This window comes from Micromys minutus, assembly GCF_963924665.1.
Source record: "Micromys minutus genome assembly, chromosome: X".
Lineage (NCBI taxonomy): Eukaryota > Metazoa > Chordata > Mammalia > Rodentia > Muridae > Micromys > Micromys minutus.
In genome coordinates this window covers 115,053,317-115,078,955 of record NC_137970.1, presented here as the reverse complement: position 1 = coordinate 115,078,955, position 25,639 = coordinate 115,053,317, and the positions used below count along the sequence as shown (strand labels likewise).

Below are 25,639 nucleotides of genomic sequence, written 5' to 3'. Positions count from 1 at the left end.
TGGAGATAAACTTGATCCTCCAGAGTCCATCTCCTTACCCAGGAGCCTTGTGCATGCCGGGAAAGCACTCTACCAACTGACCTGTATCTTCAGACCGTACTTTGGTTATTACTTATCTTTGTGCATAAGCACTACAGTGCATGTAGAGGTCAGGAGACAGTTTGTGGAATCAGTCCTCTTCTTTTACCTTAACGTACATGGGTTCCTTTAACCCAAGCTGGCCCAGTACATGCCTTTACCTCAGGGTCATCTTACTAGTCGTCTATTTCTGTTTCCTTGTGTCCTTTCTAAAGCAAGTCAGGAAGTCAGAGTGTGCTTGAGCCCTTGCAGGCCTGTGGGGGCAGGGAGGGAGAAGGCACATTCAGTCTATAGCTCCAGCCCTTTCCGACTAACTATGGTTGCTTTTCTGCCACCAGCAAAGCGCTCCTACAGAGTTATCTGCAGGTGCCCGTACTGTGTATCCTTTTACTCCACTCCCGCCCTGCCCCGGGAAGCAGGATGCGAAGGACGGAACCTCTGGCTCCAGCTCCCACTGCCTAGAGTGCGAGGTCCCGAGGTCTCCTCCCTACACGTGAGCCAGCCTTCCCTACTCCTCCGTGGGCGTCTCTGTGGGGGCTGTCCCCTCTGGTTCCTGGTGTACCGCCCCCGTTCATCCCGTTGGAAACTAGGCGGGGACGTGGGTGTACATCCACTCGGAGAGGAGCTGCTCTCAACTCTAGGTGGCTGAGGTCTGAGCGCTCTGCAGCCAGAGTCCAGAAATCTATGCAAGTTTTTGGGCTCCAGGCCCTGGGACTTGTTGGTCCCAGCTAGGGGGCTCTAGTCTTCTGAGCCACGGAGCTGTGGAGACTGTGAGCCTTCTGGCCGCGTCTGTGCTTGCATAGGCGGGCTGCTAGCGAGCCAGAGTGCGGCAGTGGCCAGTTGAGGTTGGGGTCACCAACCGGCGAATCTGGCTTGAGGATGGCGGAAGCAAGGCCCCCTCCAGCAAGGCCCTCTCCAACAGGGCCCCCTCCAGCTGGGTTCTCTCCCTCTCCTGCCTTCGCCTCCCAGTGGCTGCCGTTCAAGCACTTGCCTAGGGCTGCTGCCCGGACGCCCAAGACTAAGAATCTCCAGCTTAATCCGGACAACTGTACTTTCCTGCCTTTCACGCAGGCGGTCCCGGTGCAGGTGGACATGGCCATGGCCTTACATCGTGTTAGGATCGCGGAGAAGTATGGGAAGAACTACCTCTGCTTGCTGCAGGCAGTCTTCCTCGCAGGTGAGTACCATTTTCCTGCGCACTCCCACCCAGTAGCCTGGGACATCGGGCTCTCTCCCCTCTTCCCAGATCCCTCCTCAACCTGTTGGAGTGGGGGTGTTTGGTGCACTTTCTCTCCCTCTCTCTCTCCCTCCCTCCCTCCCTTTCTCTCTCTCTCTCTCTCTCTCTCTCTCTCTCTCTCTCTCTCTCTCTCTCTCTCTCTCTCTCTCTCTCCCTCCCTCCCTCCCTCCCTCCCTCCGTCTCTCTCTCTCTGTCTCTCTCTCTCTCTCTCTCTCTCTCTCTCTCTCTCTCTCTCTCTCTCTCTCTCTCTCTCTCTCCTCCCCCCCATTTCCCTGCCCCCATTCACTCCTTAATCCACCCCAACCCCCTGCGGTGGCGCTCCTAGTTTAGAGCCACCCAGACTGTGGTCCTCAGCTTCTCAGGCCAGCTGCCACTCTGAGGATGTGTGTGGCTCCTTACTCAGCTCAAGCCCCACAGGCGGACCTCCAGAAGCCTAGCAGGCAAGGTGAGACTATTCCGCGTCTCCTTCTCACTTCCCACCCCCACCCACCTAGGTGCCCCTTGGTGGAGTTGGGAACATAAGGAATATTCCTATGTACTCTAGAGCCGAACCTCCCTGAGGATGAGGATGCAGATGCACTTTCCTATAATACTCCCTGTAGTTTTGAAAGCGATGATTATTTACTTGTATGGGTAGTTGTTATTTGTTTCATTTGCACGTGCTAGGGCCAAGTCAAAAAGGCGCTTGGATTCTGATTCTGAAAGCCGCGGGCCTGCAGTTGGAGGAGGAGTTTATAGGCAAACCGCGGCCAAGGATTCGGGCTTTCTCACTAGAGCCGCCACTTCTTTCCAGCCTGGTCCTGTGAGCTTCCTGTCTCCTTTCGGCTCTTACTACAAAAGCGAAAAGCTCTTTCTTACTTGTCTTAGAGGGACAGAAACAAAGCTAACAAATCTTACTGCTGCTACTGTGTTTTGGTAAAAAGGCTTAAGAATGGTGCGAGGCAGCGTTTGATGTATACATTTGTTGAGCTAGTCCGAGTTGCTAGGCTTTGGGCTCCGTGTATCATCAAGTATGCAGAGGCTCCGAGAATTTAAAGTTTCTCTAGTACCATTGGGAGTCCAGGAATATTTGCCAGGTGCTGCAGCTGGGCGAATCAGGTAGCCACAGTGTGTGTTCCAAATTCCACTTCTCGTTCGAAAGTGTCCACAAATTGGAAGGAGGTCACGTCGATGACTTGGGTTAAACCACAGGAAACACAGGCTCCGTCTGAAGCTGAGTAACAAAGAACCCTTTGGTCTTGAGTATTTTGTTTGGAAGTGGTCGATGGTATTTTCTGTATGTAATAATAAATCATTAAGGGAAGTGTGGGAGTGGGGCACACACTCAGGGTTTAGGGGCAGTTTAAATGGATTTGGGGAGGCTACAAAAAACTTTTAAAAAGAAGAAGAAGAAGAAAGAAACCGGTGCATAAGTCGTGTGCAGTGAGGTCTAAAGATCAGTTTTGTAGGAAAACACACACACACACACACACACACACACACACACACACACACACACACACACACTGACATGGATGTGATAGAATGAGGTTATAATAGTAATTGAACCCCAGGGCCTGTAGATGGATGCTAGGCAAATGCTCTATCTCTAAGCTACAATCTTAATGGGAAAGTGTCATAAAAACGAAATGCAAAGAAGTATTTCTATTCCCAGGCATTTCTCTTAGTTCTAGGTTCATTTTCTCGATCCTTGGAAGTTTCTAACGTGCTGCCACTATGGCATGGCAACACATCCTAGCACTTAAATGATACCAGTCACTGTGCTGTGCTTTAGTGGGGGTGGGGAATAGGGACGCAGTAGGGGGTGGAGGGACTGGCAGCTAAGTTTGTCTTCAGGTATTTTTCAGCAGTTATGAGCACATCCCCACAAAGACACGTCCTCCTGTGGCTGGGACACACCCTACAGGATATTCTAATTTGTTGTTGGTGGTGGTGGTGTTGAGATGGGTATTTTAAAAACTGGGCCCAGGTTGCTTTTGAGCTCCTGGCTTAGATAATCTGCTTCAACCTCTAGAGTAACTAAAACTATTGGTTTGTCACACCACCTGCAGCTTGTGCTTTTAGCTTTGTTCTCTTTTCTGTGTGTATGTGTGTGGGAGCATGTGCCCTAAGCACATAAGTGAAGGTCATAAGGGCAACTTGCAAGCATCTGTTCTTGTGTTCCACCATGTTGCCACTCAGGTTGACCAGTTACCTGCTGAGCCATCTCACCAGGTCTTTTTTTGACTTTTTGACATAGAATCTCAAGACTCATCTCAAATTCTGGATCTTTCTGCCTCAATTTCTCGGGTATTGGGGATGCAGGTGTGTGCTACATGCATAGTTTGTAACTGTAATTGAAAAAAAAAGATTTCATACTTAAAAATATTCATGTATCTACCTATTTCTTCAGAAAGCCTTTTGTTGTTATGAAGAACCCTTTGAAAGATCACTTATTACATAGTTATTTGTGTATATATGGTTTCTCTTAAGAGGCAGCCCATAAATGGCACACACTTTTGCTTCTGGGGTGGGAGGGTCTCAAGATGAGAGGGAAGTACAATGTATGAGGAATTAATTTTTTTCCAGGTGGACAAGGGATGGGAATGGAGTGTGTTAGAGGCAGAGAAGGTATTCCAGACTTAGGAAATAAATGAGCAGAGAAACAGCAGGAAGGAAGAATATAGTTGGTTTATAGAATTACAGATGATGTTACAAATGATTAGAGCAGGTGGGCATGGCGGTGCTCACCTTCAATCTCAGCATTAGGAAGGCAGAAGCAGGTGGATCTCTAAGTTTGAGGCCAGCCTGGTCCATAGAGCCAGTTCCAGGACAGCCATAGTTACATAGAGAAATTCTGTCCAAAAACCCAGGGAACCAGGCAGTGGTGGTGTAAATTCCAGCAGTCAGAGGCAGAGACAGGCAGATCTTTGAGTCTGAGGCCATTTTGATCTACAGAGTGAGTTTCAGGCCAGTCAGGGCTATGCCAAAATACCCCTGTTTCAAACAAACAAACAAACAAACAAACAAAAAGAAGAACTGGGTGGGGTCTGGGGTTTGGGGAGAAAGACTGGAAATGGAGGCCTGGTGTGGTGCTTGGATTTAATCCCAGTACTGGGAAGGGAGAAGCTGGGAGATCTTGGGTTTGAGACCAGTCAGGGCCACATAGTGAGGGCCTGTCTTAAGAAAAAAAATTAAACCAACTAAACAAAAGGCTGGGAATGGAAGAGGAAAGAGGAAGGACAAGTTTGGGTTCAATTTATTTTATCATTTTATTTTAGTGTTCAGAATGGAGCCCAGAGCCTCACACATGCTAAGCAAATGCTCAGCCACTGAGATATTATTCCCAACCCTGGGATTCAATGCTTTTTGTGGACTGAGTATGTGCTTTTTGTGGAATATTCAGGTTGAACTGACCAAGAGGTCCAGATCCAGGAAGTAGGGAGACATAAACCTTATTCTTTCCCATGTTCTTTTAACTGAAGTTTTTTTTTTTTTCCTCTCCTTAAATCCACTTCCCTATGGGCTATCTTAGTAGTTCAGCCTGAATAATGAATAGATGAATAGCCACATGTTCATTAACTTGCTTTTCTATAGTTTTCCCTTCTCGAATGCTACCTTACTTAATAATGAATAGGGAAAAATGTTTTGCACTCCATGAAGAATATGAACTCTATTAATCTACTCGAGCCTCACCCAACTAAGGATTTAAGGAGCTGTTGAAACCTATCCATGTACAAATTTGTTTTCATCTGCAGTGTGGCATCATTACATTTTAGCTCAAATAGAGTATAAATGACAACACTGATTTTCATACATTGCACAATGTTGTAAAATATATTCCAACGATAATGGTTCTTTAATGGGGCTCAACTTTTTCTATTTTGAAACAAAGTATCGTGTAGCCCAGGCTGCCCTGAAAAACTCTATGTAGTTGGAGATGACCCTGAATTCATGATCCTCTTACCTCCACCTCCTCAGTGCTGCGATTACATGCATAAGCCACCTTTCCAGATGTTTTTAATGTAGTTCTATGGACCACATCCAGGGTTTCATTCATGCTAGGCAAGCACCTTACCAACTGAACTACATCCTGACCTACAAACCACATTATATTGATTAATTTCCGTTTCAAACTTCTCTGGGAAACTGAGCATCAACACTTTTAGTGTCTGGTTCATTTTTCTTCTCAAACTTCTAACCATTTTGGACAGAAAGGTTTTCAAAAAGTTACTTACCTTCTGGACTCCTGAACCTGGAAATAATTGCATCCTTTCTCGATGACTCAAGACTGTCCTTAAGACAGCATCAATTATGTTAATCCGATATATACAGTGCTCAGGGGTTCGAGTGGAGGCTCTTTGTCTCTATGGCAAACGGGCACAGATCGCTCTGCCTTTTAATTTGTAATGTCTGCTTTGTCTAATCTCTTCATATATCCCTTCTCTGTTAGCTGTCACTTCTTGCGGCTGTCAGGGTTTTTTTTTCTGCTGTCTTTTACTGCCTCTGGTTCCCAGCTGCACCCTCCGCTGCTTATGTTGATGTGCTGTAAGCTAAGGAACATTGTAGCCCAAATCTTCAGAGCTATCTGAAAAATAGAAATAAATAAATTAGTCTGGGAAGTCTTCCTTTATTAATACTCATGAACTTCGTGTGTTTGCATGTTTGCATATGTACATGTGTATACAGAGGCCAGATGTTGCTTCCGGATAGCTTCTGCAGTAATTCTCCATGTTGTTTTTGAGACAGTGTCTCTTACTGAACCACTGAACCTGGAGCCATAGGCTACCCTGTAAATTCCTGAGATTTGCCTGCCTCTGTCCCTGCTAGGATTAAAGGTGCCACCATGTCTGGCCACTGTTAAGCCACCCCTTCAGCTCCACTCAAAGTAGATAAAAATAGTAGTAATAAAAGGATTATTTTGGCTCTTCTAGGTCTTTGCTACTCTTCAGAATTTTGTATTTTATCACTAGCTTGCCATCTTGAGAATAAAAATCTAGTTCGAATCTACTAGAGATTGCTTAGATTCCCTAGGTCAATTTAGGAAGTTTGTTTGTTTACTTATTTGGAACATGATCTTACGTTACCTATTGTGGAGGTTGGCCTGAAGCTTATTTTGTGGCCCAAACTGTGAATATTTTTCTTTAATTTTCTTTATGGACATCAATTTCTTTTATTTATTGTGTGCTGGGTGGTGGACTCAGAGCCCAGGGCATGTCACACATATGGTCTACCATTAAGCTTATATGTAAGCTAACATGGACTTTATATACTATTTTCCTTCTTTTTGTTGTTTTTGGAGGAAGGGTCTCAAACTCATGATTTGTTGTCGGCCTCTCTGAATGCTGGGACCCTAAGTTTGTGTCGCTTTTCTGACTCAGAGTTCCCTTTTAAGAAGTTGATGGTTTCTTGTAAGTTTCTAGGTGAATGAGAAAGTTGATATCTTTGTGGCTGGGGAGTCTGATAGCCATTGAGCTGCCCCTTCAAAATGCATTTCAGCTGGGTCAGCATCAGTTCCCGTGTTTACCTTCAGGAGTATTGTAAGTTTTCTGCTCTTTAGGGTCTTCATTTGCAGTCTTGCGCCAGTTAGTTAATTAGCTGCCACCTTAGCTATTGAGTATCCAGTGTGTTGACAAGGAAAGTCTTATAGTTATTTAAAACATATTTTCCCTATTAAAAAGGAAGCCGGTGTGATGAGGTATAGTTATTCTTAGCTTCCTTGGTTCCACTTAGAAGGACTGTGCATCTGCTGGGGCATTCTTGAATTTGCATTTGCAAGCCCCATCATTTGATGTGTCATTTTGCACTGTTAGTTTACAAAAGAGGGTCAGTTTTTGCTTCCTTTGCTGTGACCTTGGAAGGACAACTAACAGATATTGTGTGTTCTCCCACACGCATTATAAACTAAAGGAAACCATTTTAATTGGATTTACTGTTGCAGATGCCGTGCATTTCAAAATTAGATTTTCTAAACCCAAGAAGCAATGAATAGCCACGGAGTACAAGAGCTGGCATTTAGTTATGGCTACATGAATACTCTGGGTTCTGACTTTAGTGGGCCACCTTGTATACTTTTATAGCTTGTGTTTTAAATAGCTGTCCTCAAAAGGTCAGATTTTACAATACAAATTTTAAAAGCGGTGACTGCAAATACTTAGTATGTTTAGATCATTCAGCTGGTGGCTGTGACCATTATGTTTGTGATTATCATCATATCTTTAAATTCATGTCCAATCATGGCTGGACTCATTTGCACTGTGAGTACTGATGATGATGATTCAGAGAAGTAAAAACAAAACAAAACAGAAAACAGTGACTGAGCTGATGAGATTGGTCAGTGTGGTGAAGAGCACTTGCTTTTCCAGAGGAACTAGGTTCGATTCCCAGTACCCACATGACTGCTCACAGTGGGCTATAACTTCACTTCCGGGGATCTGATGACCTCTTTTGGCTTCCACTAACACTAGACATACCATGCACATGGTTCACAGGCATACATGCAGGTAAAACATTAATATACATAAATAAAATCATTAGCAAGGTTATTGTGTGTGTGTATGTCTGGTTGTGAGGGCACATGCTGATGGAGATCAGAGGACAGCTTTATGATGTCAGATTTCTCCTCCTAGCACACAATTTCAAAGGTCATGTTGCGGACTATTCTTTAGGAATATAAATCAAGAATGAAAAGAAAAACCATTTAGATCCAGCAAGATGTTCAGCGGGTTGCTTTCAACCCTGCAAACTAGGCACATATGTTTAATCCTAACACCGAAGAGTCAAAAGTGCAGCACACCACCCAGAAGAGCTTTTGGGTTTATTTCTCTCTGTGGAGTCCCAACAAATGCAGCTCAACTACACAGTGTAAGGTGGACAAATACATGTGTGCTGTTAACAAAAAAATCCTTCGTCACGTGTCCTTTCACGTGCTTGCTTTAGCAGAGCATCCTCTCACCTGTGGCTGCTTCAGTGAAACGTTCCTTCGGGAGTCGGCCTTAGCCTTTCACACATGTGTCCACTTTAAAGAACTGTTCGTTCACTTGTTTGCCCCAGCAAAACACCATTCAACTGGTTTTCCAAAGAATCCTAAAGCTTCCATGTCACAAATGTGGGTGGAACTCTATGAATCTGAGGTCAGCACGGTGAGTTCCAGGACAGCCAGGGCTATGTAGAGATAAAAACTAACAATAAGTAAATACATAAAATTGTGTTTTCTTGGTTTAACTTCTTCTCCTTCCTTCCTCCTCTCCTTAGTTCCTTCCTTAGTACTTTTGTTTTGCTTTGCTTCTGGGGAGGGGGGCAGGGCCTCAGTCTAGCCCAGGCTGATCTAGAAATGACTTTATAGTGCAGACTATCCTTGATCTTATGGAAATCCTCCTACCTCAGCCTTCAGGGGTTCTGGAATAGCAGTCACTGTGTCCGACTTGTTTTTTAAGGCATGCCTTCAGAATTATCCAAAGGAAAAAAAATTAAAAAGTAGCTTTCCCTTGACAATCATTTTGAAGATGATGCAGAGACATTTCTGAAAAGAAGATGCTTCTTTGACATAGATTTTTGCATTTAGCTAAGAGTTTTTATTATCTGTAAAATTTCAGCCTTTAATCAAGTTGTGAAGGAGCTTTAGAACTGGAGGGATAGAAAAGGCTGGGTGGCAGCTCAGGTTTTGCCCCCTCTTAGGCTTTAAGGACCTTTCATTTGAATGACAATGCTTCAGTTTTGCATGCGGTTGCACTGGGGCACACACATATACATGAGAATATCAGTGTCTGCCAAGACTACCTTTTCCCGTGCAGCCCATGCAAATGTGTCTGGCCCAGGAGTGCTCTGAAAGCTGGCTGGACCACCTTCAAATCTTTTAGCACTCTGAGCTGCTAGATGGGTCTCTCCCTCCAGGACTAGGCTAGAAAGCCCACTTCTTTTTCATTCTTCTGTGTGATTGTCTTATCCATTTAGCTCTGGATGTCTTCTTACTCCATGCTCATTACATCTACAATCAGTACAACGGTAACATTCATCACTCTGGACAGGAATTGCCTCTTGCTTCTAGATAAAGAAGGGCCCGCAGTCTCCAATCTGGGCTTATGCTTAACTGACTTTTGCAGTTGGATCTGGCTTTCAGCTTTGAACACATGATGTATTAGAGTAGCTGATGGATTTGTGAAATAACAACAAAATGTGTTGAAAGATGGATTAATGCATTGCAGCTCACTCTTCTAAATCGTCTCATTTGCTCCTTCTTCTCCCCAACTTTCTCTAGGATTATAATGTCCTATTACAGGGTCCATGATTCGCTGAAGAATGATCCCCAGACTCAAATAGTTTGTAAACACAGTGTTTTATTCTGCAGAAGTACAGCATGCTGGGGTCTCCCATTACCAAGTTAGAGAGACAACCAAGTGAGCTTGCACATTAGGGGATTCCAGGGTAGGTGACCTTTATCTTGCTCCAACTCTAGGGACTTTCCATTACTGGGGGCTTGGGACTGGAAACTGTTGCTGAGGAAGTCTGTAAACTGCTTGTGATGGTTTGCATATGCTCATCCCAGGGAGTAGCACTATTAGAAGGTGTGGCCTTGTTGGAGGAAGTGTGTCACTGTGGGGGTGGGCTTGGAGATCTTCTTCCTGACTGCCTGAGGATGCCCAGTCTGTTCCTGGCTTCCTTTGGATGAAGATGTAGAACTCTCAGCTTCTCCTGCCTGGATGCTGCCATACTCCCACCTTGATGATAATGGACTGAACCTCTGAACCTGTAAGCCAGCCCCAATTAAAAGTTATCCTTATAACACTTGCCTTGGCCATGGTGTCTGTTCACAGCAGTAAAACCCTAACTAAGACACTGCTGTTGACCCACTGTCCTTGTCTCAGGCCTGGTGGCAGAGCAGCTTCTGAGGTCTGGACTTGCCTGGAGTCACCCAGTTCTTGGAAACAGATTTAGGCCTCACTTCCTAAACTTGCCTGTCAGGAAGTCAGCCTAGCCTTCTTACTGCTTAATCTCTGATTCATTTCTTCAAAGCACAAATAAAGGCCAAGCACCTGAAGGTCTTGTAGTCCTCCTTCCTGAATTTGGAAGTATTTCCTAATTGTATGTTGTATATATCTTGGAGAGCTGGTACAATGATGGCAGTCACATAGAAGGCACATTTGTTTTGATATGATGAGAGAATCTTTCTTTCTTTTTTCTTAAAGACAAGCTCTAAGGATCTCAGGCTGGCCTGGAATAAACTGTAACCCAGAGTGGCCCCAGATGTGTGACAGTCTTCCTTTAGCCTGCTGAAATTAAAGGGATGCACTACTATATCTAGTTAGAAGATGCTTACCTTGAAGGCCATCTCAGAATTTCTTTGATCTTTTAGTTGTCACATTTAATGATTTCCTTCATATTATATTGTTTATATTATGCAACCCATATTGATACTTAATTTGGATTAGTTTAGCTCTATTTCATTCTTTCTTGTAGTGATTCCTGAAATTATTCTGTCTTTCAAAATTCATACTTTGTGATAATTGCAAAGTAATTCTGTGGTAAGAGCCAAATCCAACCCCGATACACATCTGTAATGATAGTATTTTATATATAGACACTGGTTAATGTCAGATTAAAAAAATATATACCGTTTAGTGCTAGAGAGAGATGGCTCAGTAGTTGAGAGTCCTTCCTCCTTTTCTAGAGGACCTGAGTTCAATCCGCTCCCCCACCCCCATGCAGCTCCTAATTACCTGTGACTCTAGCTCCAGAGAATCTAGCAACCTTTTCTGGCTTCTAGGGGCACCCACATATATCCCCCAAACCCATACGTAAATGCACCAATCTGAGTATAGCAGCGTATCTTGAAATTCTTTCATTGACTTTTCTTTTTTTTTTCCTTTCTTTTTTTCTCTTTTAAAAATAATAGTCATATTTGGTCCTATGTGGGCATCAGGGTTGTTCAGCCCCTGGTTCCTGACCATCCATGCAGTGTCAGGTATAGACTCCCTCTCGTGGCCACAAATTAGATCAATTATAGGTTGGCTGATGCCACAAGTTATAGGTTGATGCCACAAGTTCTGCACCATCATTGCATCCAGTCTTACAGGCAGAACAGACTGTAGGTGGAAGGTTTTAGGGTTGGGTTGATATCTCAGTTCCACCTTTCCTGCTTATAGAAGATGGGTGGTTTACGCTCTGTAATCCTTCATTACTAGGAAACTTTGCTCTACATTTTAGGCAGTTTCCATTGCTCTAGGTTCCTACCCCACAGATGCCCACCAATTCCAAAATTTCTCCCAGTATTTTCTCCCTCCTCCCTACCCACCTGGTCCTTCCTGTGCCTATTCCCACCTGCTTTGAGTTCACATGAAAAATCTATCCTATTTCCCCTTCCCAGGGAAATCCATGTGTTCCCCCTTGGGCCTTCCTTGTTACTTAGTCTCTCTGTGTCTATAGATTGTAGCTTGGTTATCCATTAATTTACAGTGCAAGTAAGTGAGTACATACCATGTTTGTCTTTCTGGGGCTAGGTCACCTGACTCAGGATAGTTTCATGCTGTATCTTTATTGAATAATAATATACTAGAAAATATCCATTTGCTTGCAACTTTTATGATATTTTGTTTTTAATATCTGAGTAATGTGTACAAATGTACCAGATTTTCTTTATCCATTCTTCAGTTGAGGGACATCTAGGTTAGTTTCAGTTTCTGGCTATTATGAATCAAGCTGCTAGGTACATGGTTGAGCAAGTGTCCTTGTGGTAGGATGGAGAATCCTTTGAGTATATGCCCAAGAGTGTTATAGCCGGGTCTTGGAATAGATCGAGTCCCAGTTTTCTGAGGAACTGCCATATTGATTTCCATAGTGGCTGTTCTAGTTTACATTCTGACCAACAATGGAGAAGTACATACTTTATTTTTAAAGGCAAAGTCTCTCTTTGTAGCTAAGACTGGCTTTGGACTTAGGATTCTCTGGCCTCAGCCTTCTATTTGCTGTGATTATAAGAACATACTTCTCTGTAACTCTTTTTTTTTTTTTTAAAGATAAGCAAGGACCTATATGTTCACATACAGAGTAGAGTCAAAGAGAAATTCATTAGCTGTTTGGTGAATTGCAATAGGTTAGAAAGTGGCTCCAATATATGTTACCAAAAGAAGGATTTAGCATGAATCTTGGTAGAAAAATATGTGAAGTTTTCATACTGTACCTTTAAGGAAGAACAATACACTACATTTTTCTACTCCAGTCTAATAAGAATTTGTTTTCTGATAATTTCAGAATTGCTCTTTTATTTTTCCCTTTTGAATCATAACATTTGCAAGGGAGCATATCCATCATTTGAGTGTCCTCCATCCTTGCTGTATACAGGTGCTATGGCATACCTCTCTTTCATACTGTCTAGAAACTCTTCCATCTTGAACAAAGACCTGGAATTCACAACATCAACCATAGGAAACTTTCAAAAAGATGATTGGTAAAGGGAAGCTGTGCTGTTTAGGTTCAGACTTCAGTGGCTAGGCAGATTGCTTAGTGTTTAAGAGCCCTGGCTACTCTTAGAAAGGACCACATCACAGGGCTCACAGCCAATTTTAGCTCCAGGTCCAGGAAATCTGATGCCACTTCTGACCTCTTCGGGCTCCTGCATACATGTGGTACACATACGTACACTCAGACACACAGATATGCATGAAATAAAAATAAATATCAAACAAAAAAATTTCAGACTGCAAAAAAATATTTATAAATGTCCTTGCTGTGGTTTGGGAGGAAAGGAGGCTATCAAGTTGTATCTAGTTAATAATTTCATGAGAGCCATTTGAGTGTGTTTTTCTTAGTACAAGGGTAGAAGACCAGATAGATAATATCCTGCAACTTTTTTTCTGAATCCATGATAGATTTTGCTTCAGGTTGAGGCAGTGACTGGCATCTGGTGGCTCTTTAATAGGAGATTTTTGAATGAATTGTGTATGTTTGATCATTTTCTTCAGTCTGTTTCTTTATCTTAAAACCAGGCTTTAGGGACTGGAGAGACACCTTAGTAGTTAAGAGGATTGGCTGCTCTTCCAGAGGACCTGGGTTAAATTCCCAGCCCTCAAATGGCACCTCACATCCCTCTGTAATTGTAGTCTCAGGTGATCTGATGCCTACTTCTGCCCTTCATGTGCACCAGGCACACTTGCAGTATATAGATATACACACAGACAAAATAGAAAACAAATAAATAAAACTATTGAAAAGAGGAGGCTTTTAATAGCAACATTGGAGGTTTGTTTTGAAGACCAGAAAAGTGAATTTAAATACTTTGCATGGTGCCTGGAAAATGGTAAGAGCGTCAAGATGATAGTGTCATTAACCGTTTATCCCATTTATTCCTTTTGGTTCCTAGGTGGCAGTGAGTCGGTTACTGTCTTTATATGTGCTTTGCTTTTGCCTTCAGTTTAATTTTTAGGAAAGCATGAGACTGGAAGTATTTGCTCTATAAAAGTTTATTTCCCATGACCTGTCGGCATGTGCAGTAGATTCAGAACCAGTTTTCTTCCATCACATATAAACAGGAATCCCAGATGGAGCACAAATGGATGCAAAAGAGTGTGAATATAAAGTCAAAGCCCCAGGGCTGCAAACGATTGCTATTAAATCTTGGGATCTGAAATAAAAATGTCTTTTTTATAAAATGAGAAAGCTTGTAAATACCAATTTTTAAAAATGACCATTTTCTCTATAGGAGCCATTACAGAACTCTGCAGAACTGAAATCTCTGGAGTGGTCATCCATACTCTTATTATCGAGACACACATTCAAAAATAAGACCCCTAAGAGTATTGATTCTGATTCAGCTTGAGTGTCCTCTGCAGCAACTCAACACAGGTGTTTTGTCTTTGAAAGCTGCAAATAACAAGATGATGTGACTGGTTTTCTCTACTTTGCAAGGCAGCCATTTTGCCTGCAGATAGTTCTCATATTTTGAACCTCTGCATAATACTCCTTCTGTTGGCCTTTTTCCCCAAGGGGAAAAACTCAACCAGACAACCAAACAACCAAAAGCCTTCTTGATCAGACAGCTATGGGAGCATTGAACACATAGCCAATACCGAAGCACGTATGTGTATTTGTTAGGAAATATGGCAATACATTTAATCTTCAGAGTTTCATAAATTTATTTGATTTCTTTACTTTTTCCTAGAACATCTGTTCAAACCAGGATGGTATTTTGGCCTATAGTAATTCTCAATCAGTGTTTCCTTTAAAAGACAGAAAAAAAGGGGAAGGGGAGGTGATATGCACCTCTAATTCTAGCAGTTGGGAGGCAGAGGAAGGCAGATCATCTGAGTTCAAGGCCAACCTCATCTACAAAGTGAGCCCCAGGATAGCCATGGCTACACAGAGGAACCCTGTCTTGAAAAATAGGAATAAGAACAACAACAATAACACCCCCTACAAAACAAAAACACACACAAAAAAAGAATGCCCATTGTGGGGACACACACATATCATTCCAACATTTGGGATGTAGAGGCAGGGAGATAATGTATTTAAGGCCAGCCTGGGCTACATAATGAGTTGGGAACTAGCTTAGGGTACAGAAAAGCCCATCTTAAATTAGAATGAGTATAAACTGCATCTTTATGAGATGTAACACCTACAGTGTAGTAAGGTGACGTGCAGGCAAGTGACACAATGAAACCGGGCATCTAACTAGGTGGATGAACCCTTCTTTTTCTGTCATTCCACATATATGAATTTGTGTACCTTGTAGCATTTAAAAAAAGTTGAAGTCTGGCCTCATTTCCTCATTTGAGATAAAAGAATTTGTGATTGCTTCTAACTTTATGATCAGGATAATAGCGGCTGGAGAAATGGCCCAGTGGTTAAGACCTCTGTCAGCTCTTGCAGAGGACTGGGTTCAGTTCCTAGTATCTATATGGTGGTTCAAAAGCACCTATAACTCCAGTTATAGGGGATCAGATGCCCTCTCCTCGCTTCTGCAGGTACTGTGTACACATGGTGTATGTACGTGAAGGTAAAACACTCACGCATGTTTTAAAAAAGACTGATACTTATGATGTGAGTGAACAGTAAGAGATTTTCTCATCTTTTGTTTTCAGTTTGTGCCTGATTGTGTGTACAAAGCTTTTCTGCAGAGAAGATTTACTATTTTTATCATGTGTATCTCTGTGCATGTGTGTACGTGCCAGAGCAATGTACATAAGGTCTCAGAGGCTTTGGGTCCCTTGGAGCTGGAGTTATAGCAGTTGGGAGTTGGGAACCATACGTAAAGTCATTTGCCAGAGCACTACACGCTCTTAGCCACCAGCCCTTTTGGGGTTTGCAATATAGTTCATGTGTCTTTTATTTGTCTGTAATGGAGCAGTGTGGCCAGCTTCCTGTCAAAGTTATCTTTGCTCAGCAAGGAAGATGCTGTAATATGACTTTGGTCTACTGTTGTGATCAAGATTTATTTGTTTTCTTCTTTTTGAACCAAGGTCTCATGCAGCCAAGGGTGGTCTCAAACTTGATGTACTCAAATATGACTTCAAATTTTGTCTGCACTCACTCCTTTGTCTTCATCCTAAGTGAGTCCTGGATGAGATTACAAATATATGCCAAGATTCGTGCTTTATGTGTTGCTGGGCATGAATTCCCTGGGCTTCAAGCATGCAACCAACTGAACCGCATCTCCAAGCTTTTTATTTGTTACACTTTGAAATTATAGAGTTTAAGGAGTCTGCAAGAGAACTACGGATCGTCCTCACTTTCACTTTTGTATCACAGGAGGAAATCTGTGTGGAAATACAGGAGTCTCAGAATCAAAACAGGCTGCCACTCACCATGATTGCTTTCTCTGGATCTAAGAAGCTAGTGTTCTCTGCTTCCTTGTTTTCAGCAACAGTCTCACCTTGTTCTATGTGGATGCTCAGTGGCAGCCATCTGTCTTCTGTTGCCTTTCTTTGTTAGTTTCCCCTCTCTTTACTCAATTGTTACTCAGACTATTTCTGAAAGTGGTAGCATCTCTTTTAACCCTCATTTCACCCCTGGTCATTAGTGTGGCAATGCTATTTTAATGAGATGGTTATGGGAGACATTTTACGTCTCAAAAATCAAAAGTATATTTTCTTTCTGTATGTGATTTTCCATGTCTTTCGCTCTCCTGGAATGTAGGTACCTTAGAAAGTATGTGTTGAATTAATGAGGGGAAAGGTGCCTGAGTGATTACAGAGCACCTCAGTGGCAGAGAGGAAATGAAACCTTGTTCTTCCTATTGTAAGTCTAAGGCTGTTTTGTATTATATGGCTGTCTGAAGCGTGAAGTAATAATTTTTATAGTTCTGCAAGATTCCGAATGGCACAAGAATAATCAGTGTGCAATGTATTATTTATGGTTTGCTATCTGACATAAAATTCATCAATTTGTTTTAATAAATATTCTTGCTATTCAAATAAAGAGAGAAATAGTTTTTTCTTTTTAATACAGAAGTCTCTATGTTGCGATGCTGTTTGTTTAAGACAGAGTGTCCCTATGCAGCACTGATCAGGCTGGCTTTGAACTCAGAGACCCACCTACCTCTACCTCCCAAGTGCTGGGATTATGGGCATTTATTGTCACGCCTGCTTCTAGTACACTTTTATTTAAACCTTAGGCCATTACTATTTTTGGAAGCATATGAGGACAGAGAAAAATCTAGTCTTTTGTTTTGTGATCTTTCTACCATATCTCTGCATCTAAAAATGTCAATGTGTGACACATTTTTGAATGTTGTAAACATTATTTTATAGTTGAGGCACCATAGTGTTGAAGAGATTATTTCATACACTAATGTGTTTGCTTTGTTTCAGATATACCAGGAATCTAAATTTACATAAATCTACATATGTACATACATACATATAATAATTACAAGACAATTTTAAAAATTAATTTTTATGTCTGACCACATGTTTCTGTGTTTACTTTGTGCATGGTTTATATGTCAGAAAAAAACTTGCAACTTAGGGGGCCACAGGGACCAAAATCAGGTTGGTAAGGACATCTTGTAAGCTTCCAATTATGTTTTTAATGACCTGTATTTATGAAAATAAATAAACCAGTTAACTACTCTGAGCAGGTCATTCTGTAAGCTATGATATTCTTCAGCTTTGTCTTAATACTTTTGAGAAGGCATGTTCCTGTATAAAGCACATCTATAGTAGATAATTTCAGGAGCCCTAGGAAGGGTGTGTCATCAGCCCGACACCACAAATCAGGGGGACTTTGAAGGTACTTTGTATTAAAGAACAAGTGCAAAATATGTCTTCAATAAGAGATGTAAAACCACAGGCATTAAAACAGCCGTCCTAAATATCCTAGTTCGATGACCTATTTTCTCTTAAAAAGTTATCCTTGTTCATGGACTGGACACAGATAATGGGCTTTTAGTTTTGATCCCTGGCGCGCTTGGTAGATTTGAACATTGCAAGCTATCATCTAAGATCTAGGGCAACTAAAACATGAAATAATGCAGGGACAGTGACTTAAAATACCACTGTTCATTAGGTATTTACTGTATGTGAACTGTTACAATAGCATTAGGTAGATCTTATGATGTCCAGGTTACAGATGAGGAAACTGAACCTCAATGATTCTATGTGACTGGCAGGTCCACGTTTCTACAGCTACTAAGTATAGTAAGCTGGACTTGAATCCAGGTTTTTCTAATTCAGAAACATGTGACAAGCCATTGTACCACAAATCTTAGTAATTTAGGGATAATAATATCTACCACGAGATGTAAGAACCCAAAAGATTTATATATATATATATATATATATATATATATATATATATATATATATATATATATATATATATATATATATATATATATAAAATCCTAAATGCGCTTTGTAATTGCTGATAATGTTCTGTGAAATGAACGTCACCATGAGAAGTGGAAGACTGGGCATTACAGTGTGTGTATGACTACTCTGCAAAGAAACTGGGTTTATTTGTACCTTGTTCTTAGTTTTCTGATGAGTGACAGTAGTTTTTTTGTTCTAGACATATGTTTTGAAAAGTGGGTCATTCGTTCTGTATACCCAGTGACGTCATAGAAAGCATAACTATTCTCCCTCTAGGTGAGGGCTGAAAGAGAAGACTACCTTTGAGGTGTCTACACACGCAGATCTGTTAAGGGACCCAGAATTCTTTCAGGCAGAATGAGGATTTCTGTATGGTTCTAGCTTACCTTACTTAAAATTTATCTTTCTTCTCTGTTTATCATAGAAACTGGGCTGCTCCTCCAGTTAAAGGACATTAATCATTTCCTAATGCAAGACATTGCCTTCCTGTCTGGTAAGCAAACTTTATCATGTACTTACGGGCAGATAAAGGTATAAACTGCTAAGCAGAGTTCATTTGAGACTTATATAAATAGCTCGCTATCCATATCCATATATACACATATATAAACACACATACATTAGATTCTAAAATGTTTTAATAATCATTTATATATTGTGGATCCAGTTATTAAACAAGGGAACATTAAGAATAATTAAGGTCATTTTTATCAGTTTTAATATGGAATTAAGAGCAATCTTAATATTCTTATGCATTTGTCTTTAGACACCCACAGTGGAGCATATTTGCCTTAGAAGGGTGTGGGCTAGATTTATTTATTTGTTTGTTTATTCATAAACAAGGGTTTCATTATGTCATCATGGTGGGTCTGTAACTTTATCTGTAAACAAGGTTGGCCTCAGTCTCATAAAGAACTGTCTGCCTTTGCCTCCAAAGTGCCTGGGATTAACGTTTTATTCCACCACACCCACCCCTTTCTCTGTTTATACGTACTAATTTTATGTGTGTGTGTGTTTTGGTCTACATGTGTCTGTATGCCATATGCCATCAGGTACTGAAACAGAGCCTATTTCTGTGAACAGTGAATAAAATATATGCATAAGAGTTGTTGAGATGGTTTAGTGGTTAAGAGTACTAGCTCAAGATCAAAAACTCAGGTGACAGCAGATGCTGGCGAGGATGTGGTGAAAGAGGAACACTCCTCCACTGTTGGTGGGTTGTAAGCTGGTACAACCACTCTGGAAATCAGTCTGGTGGTTCCTCAGAAAATTGGACATAGTACTACCTGAGGACCCAGCTATACCACTCCGGGGCATATACTCAAAAAAACATTGACCAAGGACACATGCTCCACCATGTTCATAGCAGCCTTATTTATAATAGCCAGAAGCTGGAAAGAACCCAGATGTTCTTCAACATAGGAATGGATACAGAAATTTTGGTACATATATACAATGGAGTACTACTCAGTTATTAAAAACAACGAGTTCATGAAATTCCTATGCAAATGGAGAACTTGAAGCTATCATCCTGAGTGTTGTAACCCAGTCACAAAAGAACATTCATGGTATGTATTCACTTATAATCGGATACTAGCTTCCCTCGCCCCCAAAGAAGCTCAAAATACCCAAGAAATCATCCACAGAACTTATGAAGCTCAAAAAGAATGAAGGCCAGAATATGGATGCCTCAGTCCTTCTTAGAAAGAAGAACAAAACAGGGGAGAAAAATATGAGGTCAAATAGAGGACTAGGGATTGAAGAAAAGATCTACAGAGACTGCCTCACCTGGAGAACCACCCCATATGCAGCCACCAAACCCAAGCACTATTTTTGATGCCAAGAAGTGTTTACTGACAGGAATCAGATATGGATGTCTCCTCAGAGGCTCTCCCAGAGTCTTACAGATACAGAGGAGGATGCTTGCAGCTAAACATCAGACTGAACATGGGGATCCCAGTGAAAGAGCTAGAGAAAGGTCTGAAAGAACTGAAAAGTTTGCACCACAATGGCAATAACAACATCATCAACAGCCAAGGCACTGAGGTGGAGAGGGTGATTGAGAGAGGGAGCACCTTCATGGAAGCAAGTTGAGGGTAAGGAAGAAGGGGAGTGGGGGGGTATAACATTTGCAATGTAAACACAGAGCATATCCAATGAATTTGAAAAAATATGTATAGGGTGATCTTGGAGCTGAGACTGGGTCAGCCCTTATCCAGTACTGGAAAAAAAAAAAAAGAAGAAAAGAAAACAAAAGAAAGAAAGGGAAAGAAAAGGAAAGAGTGATTCAAGTGAGACCCCTAAGGCATAAAGCAGGGGAAGACAGATTAACTCGGAATACTGTGTGGAATCTCAAAATGCCCTGGGACAGACAGACAGATGGAGAGAGAGAGAGAGAGAGAGAGAGAGAGAGAGAGAGAGAGAGAGAGAGAGAGAAAGAGAGAGAAAGAGAGAAAGAGAGAGGCTGTTCTGCTGAAGGCTGGGTGGGGCAAATTCTCTCCACCGTCACTGCCATCATATGTTTGTAGCTCTAGTATTAGGCAACATAAGCATTTAGGGTTATGGGCCTTGATAGGTTGGCAACTTCAACATTATTATCTAATGAACTTGAAAAGCACTTATTTTACTATTAAGAAATTATGTTTGTTTGTGCACATAAATGTAGATACCTGCAGAGGCCAGAAGAGGGTGTGGACACCCTTGGAACCGAAGTTATAGGTGCTTGTGAGCCATGCGAAACTATTGCTGGGAACTGAACTTTGTCAGTCCCTCTGCCAGAGCACTGTCAACTGTGAAACCATCTCCCCAGGCCCTCAAAATGTACTTTGCTAAACACATATATTAGACCTACTTTTCTGTGTGAATGCTTTGTGTGTGTGTATTTTCACCATGTGCATATTCAGTGCCTATGGAGGGAAGAGGATGTCAAATGCCCTGTAATTGGAGGTATAGATGACTGTGAGCCACCATGTGGGTGCTGGGATTTGATTCTGGGTTCTCTGCAAGAACATTTCCTCCTGCCACTCCCCCTCACATCAAGTGCTTCTAACTGCTGAGCCATTTGTCTAGCCCCTAAATTTTTTCATTCTCACCACCCCCACCTCCAATTTTTGGTTGTTTTTGAAATAGGTTCTCACTGTGTATCTCTGTCCTTCCTGGAACTCGCTATGAAGACCAGGCTGGCCTCGAACTCATAAGAGATCCGCCAGCTTCTGCCTCCTGAATATTGGGATTAAAGGTGTGCACCACCACACTCAGCTCTCCTGAAATTTTTATTCAAGTAATTTTAAAGATTTATTTATTTTATTTATATGAGTACACTGTAGCTGACTTTAGACACACCAGGACATCAGATCCCATGACAGATGGCTGTGAGCCACCATGTGGTTGCAGGGAATTGAACTCAGGATCTCTGGAAGAGCAGTCAGTGCTCTTAACCACTGAGCCATCTCTCCAGCCCTGTCCTGAAATTCCTGGTTCTAGAATCTAGTTTATTTAATATTAGGAAGTATATTGGCAGATTTCTTCCTCTCTCCACATTCCTGGCTCTAGCACATGTTACTCAGGTTCTGGATGCTCTATTGCTCTTGATGCTAGGATGGAAAGCACTTTGCTGGCTAAGCCATTGCTCCAGCCCTGACTTTTGAATTTTAATTCTAACATTTAGGTCATTTAGACTACTGTATTTCCTTTCCTGCTTACCTTGATTCCTTATGCTCAGTTTTATGAACTTTGTCACTGTCAATTTCTCATTTGAAGTTTAGGATCATAACCCTAGACATACAGTGGTTCTGAAATCTTCTTTGTCAGCTTAGCAGGTCATCTATTTCTTCAGCCATATTTATTATGTGTATCACATGAAAATTTTTCCCTATGTTCTTTTTCCTCCTTCCTTCCTTCCTTCGGAACCTCTGTGCTAGATTTAACTTGTTGTTTTGGTTTATGTGGAAATTGTGATTCTCATAAAACTTTTGGTAACCCCAGTCTCCAGTCATTCTCTTTAAATATGAAGATACTCACTATGTTTTGTCACACAAATTGATAATTTGGTTGATTGGTTTATTTTAGGTGGCCGGGGAAGGGACAATGCTTGGATCATTACATTCCCAGAAAACTGTAACTTCAGATGCATACCAGAGGAAGTCATTGCAAAAGTGCTTAATTACTTGACATCTATTGCAAGGTATGTGGTATTCCATTACATTTTGCTTCATATCAAATATCCACTTGAAGGCTAAACAGGGAGCTTGTTTGTTAATACAGTTATTGTTATCATGAATAATAAGTTCACCTAAAGTAAATAAATATAAAAGGAATCTGACAGCTACTTATATTATGAATATATTTAAAAATACTGTCAATATACTAAGGAGAAAATAAATGCATATGCTAAGGATCTGTGTAAATTGATATAGCACTTTAGAAGTGTTTCCCCTTTTCTTGTCAAGAGTGAAAAGACCCTTTTGTCCAAGGATTACATATAATGACGATATCAGCAGCAGTGTTGGGAGCTACAAGACAGGATAATTTGATAATCAAATCTGTTGGCATTACTGGGTGTTAAAATGAAACACTTAGACACTTCCTTTCTAGGAGCTGAAAGGATTTCTCAACAGTAAGAATGCAAGCGTGACTAGTAGGACCATTTAGAAGATTCCAGCATCTGTATAGTAAGCCAGGGATCTCACATACACCTGTAAGCACAGCAATAAGGAGTGGGAGGCAGGAGAATCTTTGGCTTTTTGGTTTTCAGCTTAGCCATGAAAATTTGAGCTCCAAGTTTAGGGACAAGACTTCATCTCAAAAGAATAGGAAGAAATGCCAGAGGAGGACACCCAATGCCCTCTTACACACACACACACACACACACACACACACACACACAGATACATACACACACTTTAAATATCATATATATGTTGAATCTAACCTATCTGTTTATTCATTTAAGGCATAGTTACACATTGTGGCCATAGTTGGCTGGCCTAGACTTTCCTATGCAGACCAGACTGACCTCACACAGAGATCTGCCTATTTCTGCTTTCAGAGTACTGGAATTAAAGGGCTGTGCCACCATGCCCAGCCAAGATAAATTTTTAAAGGAAGCAGTTTCCATCTATTAACCCCCAAAATAGAGAACATAATTTATTTGAAGAGTCTTAAGAAGAAAAATCAAGTTCTAGAAGAGTAAATTTATAGTGTACCTATGGAAGTGTATTTTTAGGTCAAATCCAAGCTGTATTATCCATTAAATTGCCTTCTCTCAAACACAAAGAGCAGCCTGCAGTGTAAAACAATATATTTAACTATATATTTTTCAAGTGAATAAAAAATTGTTGATAAATTGCTCTGCAAGGTTGAGTTTGGTGTTGGAAGACACTGGTTGTTGAGTTTTCTCATCATCCTGATGACAAGATTCCAAATCTGTTATCCTCACCCATCTTTATCCCATGATCAGTTATTTCATTTTATGCACTTTTATTTTGTTTATTTGTATCTGTATGTTTTGGTCTGTGTAAATGCTGTGTTGGTGTGTGTATGTGTGGAAGCCACAAAAGGGCAATGAATCCCATGGGATTGAAATTACAGGAGGTGGTGAGCAACTTGAAGGGGCTGGGAACCAAACTTAGGACCTCTGCAAGAGGAATAAGTACTATTAATAACCACTGAGCCATCTGTCCAGACACCTCATTTTCCAATTTAAAAGAATTGACATTATTACTGAAAAACAGTTTAAATAATACATGGGAAATACACACACATATAAATAAATAAATAAATTTCTAAATAAATAAATAAATAAATAAATAAATAAATAAATAAATAAAACAGTTTTTCTGTGTAGCCCTGGCTATCCTAAAACTCACTCTGTAGATGAGGCTGGCCTCAAATTCAGAGATCCACCTGCCTCTGCCTCCCAAGTGCTGGGATTAAAGGCATGCACCACTATGCCCAGCACTTCTGACATTTTTTATATCTAGTAAGCTCATTCTGAAATCTAGTTTTAAAGTCATTTTTAAACATAGCAGGTTTTTTTCTCTTTTGGTTTATTATGATATGGGTCTCACTATATAGCTCTGTCTGTTCTGGCGCTCACACTGTAGACCAGGCTGACCTCAAACTCACAGAGATTAACCTGACTCAGCCACATTGAATTCTGGGATTAAAGTACAACAGTTACTCTTGGCTAAGGTAGCACTTGTAAATGTAAACTTGTTTTCAGTTAAAGATCATCTGTAAAATACATAATCATAAACAAAGACACATGACAGATAAGGGTTGTTACTAGTTAAAATTATTATTTCTTCGTCTCCTATAGACAAAGTGGATCTGACTCCCGATTTACTATTATTGTGGATCGAAGACTGGATACATGGTCTTCCCTCAAAATTTCCCTCCAGAAAATCTCAGTAAGTACTTTATAGTAGCATGTGTGTGTGTGTGTGTGTGTGTGTGTGTGTGTGTGTGTATGAATACTTTTGAAAGTATGGATTATTTTTATATTTTATTGATATAATGTGAAGGGAAAGTAGAAAGAATATTTTGTGATCTTAAGTAAAGACCTCCTCACCCCAATGTAAATCCTAGTGGGAACAAATGAGTAACTGATGGTTCGGTTTCTAAGTAAGCAAAGATTGTGTAATGTTCTGTACAACTTTCAGAGGACGGCATACATTTTATGGGACCTTTTAGAAAATGGTGATAGCTGATTAAGGCCACTCCCACTAGAGCAAAGACACGACAGAAATGCCAAGGTTATTGAAGTTCTGAGTCAGTACTTTTTGGCTATATTATTTGTTGATAATACTTGGAGCCAGATATAACAACAAAATGAATAAGGCTGTCTGTTTCATATTCTTCAGGAATTATTCCCGTATCTGGGGGCCGTTTAGTAGTGGTTTCCTATTATTATTTATAACAGGTATTTAACATAAACAGTACATCTTCATTTTCTTTTCTGTTGCTATGATCAGACTTTTGGGGAAAGCAGCAGAACGGGGAAAGCTGCTGATTCTAGCTGCTATCTAGTCTATCATGGTACCGAAGTCACAGTGGCAGGGACTCGAAGCCACTGATTCACATTATATCCTCAGCCAGAAGAATGAAGAAATGAATGTGTTCACGGTAGCTCATAGCTTATTTCTCTACTGTCATGAATCCAGGATTCCTGCCTTGGGATTGGTCCCCCCAGTGGCTCTTCCCACCTCAATAAACATAATTAAAATGACTTGCCACAGACACATCCAGAGGCCCATCACCCAAGAATTTGAGGTTTTGTCCGCTTGACATTTATCAGTAACCATCAGAGAGTGAAAAGAAGATGCTACAGAAGTCAAAGAAGTTACTAAAGGAAAATACTAGCACTGACTGTAGCTCTGGGAATTGAGTGCTCGCCTATAAAGCCCTGGGTTTCATTCCCAGCACTACGTAAATTAGGCATGGTGCTGCATACTTGCATTTACTTGCTAGCACATCTGTTGGAACCTACTTCTACAGAAGACCAGCTCAAATAACTAGCCTTGTGGGACTGAGCGACTAC

At 41.1% G+C, this 25,639-nt stretch overlaps 1 protein-coding gene across 1 annotated transcript in view; it reads left to right on the top strand.

Annotated features, from left to right (window-relative positions):
- Nucleotides 1-1,035: 1,035 nt before the first annotated feature.
- The window catches only part of MCF2 (MCF.2 cell line derived transforming sequence), a gene marked incomplete at its 3' end in the record, with an annotated part of 96,061 nt that continues 71,457 nt past the window's right edge, over nucleotides 1,036-25,639 (top strand). Inside the window, exons 1-4 of the mRNA XM_080910235.1 lie at nucleotides 1,036-1,255; nucleotides 18,524-18,592; nucleotides 22,168-22,282; nucleotides 24,419-24,509. Coding sequence (XP_080766361.1) covers nucleotides 1,171-1,255; nucleotides 18,524-18,592; nucleotides 22,168-22,282; nucleotides 24,419-24,509 — 360 coding nt within the window. The 5' untranslated portion in view covers nucleotides 1,036-1,170. The remainder of the gene's footprint in view (nucleotides 1,256-18,523; nucleotides 18,593-22,167; nucleotides 22,283-24,418; nucleotides 24,510-25,639) is intronic.